General features: G+C 38.9%; 2 protein-coding genes across 2 annotated transcripts; both read right to left on the reverse strand.

The window, feature by feature from the left end:
• Positions 1-657: 657 nt before the first annotated feature.
• LOC109164644 (pentatricopeptide repeat-containing protein At4g21065) lies at positions 658-2,707 on the reverse strand. The gene has a single exon (XM_019313166.1). The coding sequence runs from the start codon at positions 2,649-2,651 to the stop codon at positions 861-863; it is 1,791 nt and encodes a 596-aa protein (XP_019168711.1). The 5' UTR covers positions 2,652-2,707; the 3' UTR covers positions 658-860.
• A 523-nt stretch (positions 2,708-3,230) lies between these two features.
• LOC109164919 (BAG family molecular chaperone regulator 2-like) lies at positions 3,231-4,843 on the reverse strand. The gene is made up of 4 exons (XM_019313477.1): positions 4,431-4,843; positions 4,086-4,342; positions 3,766-3,912; positions 3,231-3,579 (listed from the first exon to the last, which is right to left on the reverse strand). Exons 1-4 carry the CDS (start codon positions 4,669-4,671, stop codon positions 3,424-3,426), a joined length of 801 nt encoding a protein of 266 aa, XP_019169022.1. The 5' UTR covers positions 4,672-4,843; the 3' UTR covers positions 3,231-3,423.
• Between the last annotated feature and the right edge of the window lie 1,035 nt (positions 4,844-5,878).

The raw sequence follows: 5,878 nt of genomic DNA on the forward strand, positions 1-5,878 counted from the left end.
TTGCTTAGTTGTTTGTGCTTTTTTTAATTTTAAAGTTTGTTTATTTTTTGTTTTGTTGTTTTTTTTTTTTAATATTTTATTTATTTATTTATTTATTAATGTTTTAAAGTGATGTGATATTGGGGTCCACATTTAAAAATATATTGAATTTGCAAGGATGTAGTGTGAATAGTAAATGATTTACAAATTGGGTGATGTGGAAGAGACCCTTTTTTAAGAGAGAGAGATTTGCGGTGACAAGGATAGCCTTATTATTGTTATCTTTGTCTGGGGTTGAATAGTTGATAGTAACTAGTAACTAGTAAGCTAGTAAGTTATCTCTTGTAACTATTCCTAAGCCTTTAGAATTCTTACTGAAGAGTCATTGGAGGTAAATTATGAGTCATTAACAGTCTCACAGTCCGTCGTTTAAATTTTATGCACAAGGGATTTACCTCCACACTTCTACCAATTTAAAAAACTCAATTTCCAATTCAAAGAGCCCAACGGCTAACTCTAGTCCGGGAGCTCTAGCTCCAAGATGTTGTTGGTGGGAGTCGAACCTCCACCCAAGCCAAGTTGTGTGTAACTGTGTATGTAAAGGATAGGTGACACTTGCAGGTTTCACAAGAAAAAGGCTATCTTGCAGGTTTCACAAGAAAAAGGCTATCTTGCAGGTTTCACAAGAAAAAGGCTATCAATTGATTCAAGGCCGAAGCTATTAATGGGAGAAAATAGTATACATGGATTCATCTTGGAACGATCACATATGAATTATATCCAGACGTGATACACCATTGACTCTAAATTCACAAGGAAACACTAGATTGAATGAAATAAGTAACCTGTCATCATCACAGGGTGTCAAAATAAATTGCAGCTTACCAATAATCTCTACAAGAACAAGCCCCATTTGAGAAGTGATGAAAGCGACTCCGGTCTCTAACAACAATCTCTCGGTCATAAATTTTTGATATAAGCTTTATTGCAACATGACAATCCGCACATACCCTCAAGTTCTTCACGATTCTAATTGGAGTCCCCGGTGGTGTATTGATCAACACGAATGCAATTGCAATCTTCTCGCTGTGATAGGAAAGCGCAGTCTCCTTCTCCTCTTCCTCTATGTCAGCAAGCACATTTGATGTGTGGGGAACGTAACCTTCAATTCTCAGCAAGTTTGTCATTTCTGCAAGCTTTGCATATATAGCCTCGGTTTGAGGATGAGTTCTATCTCCCATAACGAATTCATGCACACAGTTGCCTAACTCGACTAGGCTGTGGCCTGGCACTTTCTTCACCCCTTCTTGAAGCATCGTCTTCCTTACTGTATGCACATCTGACCAGCGCCTTTCTGATGCATAAAGATTCGAGAGGAGCACGAAGTCCCCTGAATGTGTAGGTTCTAATTGCATAAGTTTACTCCTCGCAACTTCTCCTAGTTCTAAATGCCCGTGTATTGAACAGGCGCCTAGTAGAGTTCTCCAAATCACAGCATTGGGTTCCAACGGCATGTTTTTTATATACTCGTATGCTCTCTTCACCAAACCAGCTCTTCCCAATAAATCAACCATACAACCATAATGTTCTATTTTCGGCTTAATTCCAAATTCCTTCTGCATCCTCTCAAAGTAGGCGAATCCTTCATCCACCATACCACAATGGCTACAAGCATACAGCACGCCAACAAAGGTGATCTCAGTCGAAACAAACCCTCTTCTCTCCATCTCCTTGAAAAGCTCAAGAGCCATCTTTCCAAATCCATTAACAGCCAATCCAACAATTAAAGAAGTCCAAGAAACAACACTCTCCTCCTCCAACTCGTCGAAGACCTGCCTTGCCTCCCTTATATTTCCACACTTTGCATAAAGATCTAAAAGCGAATTAGCAGCGTGCAAATTCCTATCCAATCCCACCTTTACCATATACACATGAGCCCTCCTACCCAAAGCCAGAGCCCCCAGCTCAGCAGAGGCAGTGAGCAAACTCACCAAAGTAAACCCATCAGGCTGGACACCCTCCAACTCCATTTTCCTATAAAGAGTCAAAGTCTCATTGGGCCTGCTATTCACAGCATACCCATTAATCACAGAATTCCAAGCCACAAGATTCTTCTCAGTCATTCCCTCAAACAGATAGTGTGCACTCTCAGCCTGACCACAAGCACCATAGAAATGCACCAAAGCATTCTGAACAAACACCAACGACTCCAACCCATTTCTTACCGCAATGGAATGCACCTTCTCCCCCTCCCTGACAGCCATCAACTTCGCAATTGCCTTGAGGAGAAAAGGGTACGTGTGTGTGTCGGGCGCAACGGAGTTCACACACATCTGGGTGTGAACCCCAATAGCAGGCCCCGGGTTTTCACTCTCGGCATACCCTCTAATCATTGTGTTCCAAGTAAAAATGTTTGGGTTTTGGATTCCATTGAAGATTGTTTGGGCGTAAGACATGGGTCCTGAGAGAGAAACAAGAGTAAAGATCAAGTACCTGCCCATGTCCGGGCTGGATAGAGGGATGCCACGCCTGATGGCAAAGGCGTGAACTTGGCGGAGCTTGTGCGTGGAGGAGGCACATGAGAGCAAGAGGGCAATGCATTTCTTGAGGATGTAGGGTTTAGGGTTTTGTTGAACTGAGATTGCCAATGTAGACGATGGTAATGGGTGCATGTCAGATCATTGTTCCAAGCTAGGTAAAAGGAGGAATTTGTTTTTAGATTACAGAGGTCAAAAAAGTAATTTCCCATAAATATAGAACAATCTCCCAATGTTTTTAATATTTTCATAGTGATCCATGAAGAATTTAAAGTTACGAAAATGTTTCGTTAATTTCTTAATTTTTTTTAATAACTCAAGTTTTCTAACTTCGTATTAAGTGAGACTTTTCATCCACTAATTAGTACTTTGTGACTATAATAAAGTTAGTAAATCACATAATGCTATCATTTTAATAATTCAATTTGAATAAATTTCTCATCAATATTAACTTTAACTTTTTTCTATTATTCCATCAAATTTTAATCCTTTAAACTTTAATGTTGAATATAAAGTACATGATATTCTTGTGTAATATAAACGTTGGATTTTAACCTCATTGTACTAGAGATTGGTACTAATGTACATATATAGATTTTTTCATTTCTACAAATCTGAACTCCAGATCTCTCATAATTTCTACCCTGCAAATTAGTGAAAAAAATAAATTGTGAGGTGTGCATCAACTAATACTAGACTTTCTCATTTCTAACATATAGTTAAGAGATGTTTTATTGGTAAATCCAATTAGAGGACCAGAGGGGAAGAGCTTTTAAGTACATGAAGTGTAGCTCTGTTAATTTGTTGAGGTAAATATATATATACAAACTAGAAATTAAGTAAAGAAAGAGACTAAAAGAGAGTCAGAATATATAAGAGGTAATAGAAATATAGTAATTAAAAAAAATCAATCAAATATCTCCCAATTGGTAGTGGCCGGAGGTGGCGGATCATCCAAAAATTTCCACTTGGCGGTGGCGACAACCACCGGCGGCTTCACTTGAGCATTATTAGCCACCTTCAGCTCATCAAGGCTTTCCACACACTTTTTCACTCTCTCACTCTGCAATAAATTCGATCAACTCATAAATGCCCACCATTCAATTCATTCACATATTTTTAAAATAATAATTATTATATTATTTAAAAATGTATTAATAGAAATTCAACTTGTAACTTTTATGTAATTTGGCAACTTATAGTTAATTATTAACATAATTAAAAATAATACATTATTAATAATTAATACCTGCAAATTCTTGTGGGCACATGCATCTCCTTCTGCATGAACATTATCCAATTTCACAGCTTGTGCCATCAGCATTTCAATCAAAGTTGTTATCTGTAATTCTGCTACCTTATTCCCATTTCCAATTGATTTTTCTATTGCACAAACCTACACCCATCAAAAGAATTAATGTTAAATGTTAATATATAAAAAATACAACACTTAAATTGTTATCTATTTAATTAGATTGTGTAACGGACAAACAATAATTATTTGCAAGATAAATATTCAAAATGCATAGACAAGTTAAAAGAAAATTGAAGCTAAGAAAAGTGGGTTACCTGCTCCGAGAGCTTATCGACATCCATGGCGACGTCGTGGATCAAGCGACGAGACGTCTGGATCTTGGCGTTGCGGCGCATCTGCATGAATCTTCTTTCCTTGCTTTCTGGGTCTTCGATCAGGATGAGCTTAGACCGTTCTCTCACTCCACTCATGTCTAAGTAGTCGCCGTTCTCCCTCTCTTTTCCTCTGAATATCAGCCGCTGCTCGCCGGGTTGCAGCCCCGTCTCCGCCGTGATAAGCTTCTTCACTTCTCCTGCAGCCACCCAACCCCAACTTTTACTAATTAATTTCCCCAAAACATCTATGGCTAATCAATAATCTAAACTAATTTATCTTCTCACCGAAGGTCGCATGAGAATTGACGGAGAGGTCGAACCGCGCAGCGTCGTAAGCGACGCGGATTTGCAGTTTGGGAGCTGAAACGGCGTCGCCGGAGTTGTCGCCTCGTTTCTGGACCAACATCCCGCCCGGCCTCATCTCCCACTTCACTTCCTCGGAGATTCTCGCCGCAGACGACGTCGTCGTCGTCTCCCCGACACCGGCTCTTCTGCCGGCGTTGAACTTCAGCTTCCTCTTCATCATTTTCCGCAACAATATATGCAAAGATGTATGTCGGAGAGAATGAATATAGTGTACTATGTGGTGTTAGAAGAAAGTGGTGCCCATTTCATTGCCGACAGCAAAGCAGTCAAGAGTCCCTTTTGTACCAATACTGTTGGACTTGGTTGTAGAATAATGAAGTCATCATGCGTTTGATTTATGGGTAAGCCACGACTAGCTTCTAAATATGTGTGTGTAAAAATCTTGTGATTCTAATTAACAAAAAAGAGAAAATTTTAATTTTGGTTACACAACTATAATAGCTAGTTTGGTTCGCTGGAAAATATTTGAAGGGAAATGGAATTGTAATTCTATGAAAAATAAATTCTAAGAAAATAGATTTCATTGTTTGGTTGATGGAAAATAAATTATTCGGAATATGAATTCCATTGTTTGGTTGAGTTTGGAATGGTAAGGAATAATGTGTATAATGACAAATATAACCCTACACAACAACAATAATAATATAATAATAATAATTGTCATATTAGTTTTCCATGAAAAACCTTTTCTATGGAAAACAAAATACCTAACATGAGCTAAGAATTTGTTTTCCTTATTCTCAAGGAAAACTTTTTCCAATGGAAAATGTTCTCCATCCAACCAAACAACATAAAACATCATTTTCCTTCACTTTTAGGAAAATATTTTCCATGGAAAATGTTTTCCATCCAACCAAACACCCCCTAAGAGTTTTGTTAATTTTAGCACCTAACTTTCAAAAGTGTCAATTTAGTACCTTGAGTATGTAATTTTTGTCAATGTTAGTCACTCCGACCAAATTGTCGGCCAAATTTGACCGGAAAAATTTAATCCAACATTTAGTCTAAAATTTTGGGGGCAAAATGGTCTTTTCTATCATTTCTCCTAATTGGTGTTGGCCGAGGGACGTGTCGGTAACCGAGGGAAACCGAAATTACATCTACGTCGTCGGCGATTGCCTGGTCCATGTTGGCGATGAGGTCAGAAGTGACGCTTCCTTTATCCCAGTTGACCTTGTACACCGCCACACGAGAGCGCAGCGCCACTCCTTTCGCCGTCCTCGATGCATAGCCGAAGTAGGAAACACCGTCAACGTAGTTTCCGGCGGCGCCACTCCTTTCTCTCGGTTACCAACACGTCCCTCGGTCAACACCAATTAGGAGAAACGATAGAAAAGACCATTTTGCCTCCAAGATTTTAGACTAAA

The sequence above is a fragment of the Ipomoea nil genome, unplaced genomic scaffold, assembly GCF_001879475.1.
Source record: "Ipomoea nil cultivar Tokyo-kokei standard unplaced genomic scaffold, Asagao_1.1 scaffold3069, whole genome shotgun sequence".
Lineage (NCBI taxonomy): Eukaryota > Viridiplantae > Streptophyta > Magnoliopsida > Solanales > Convolvulaceae > Ipomoea > Ipomoea nil.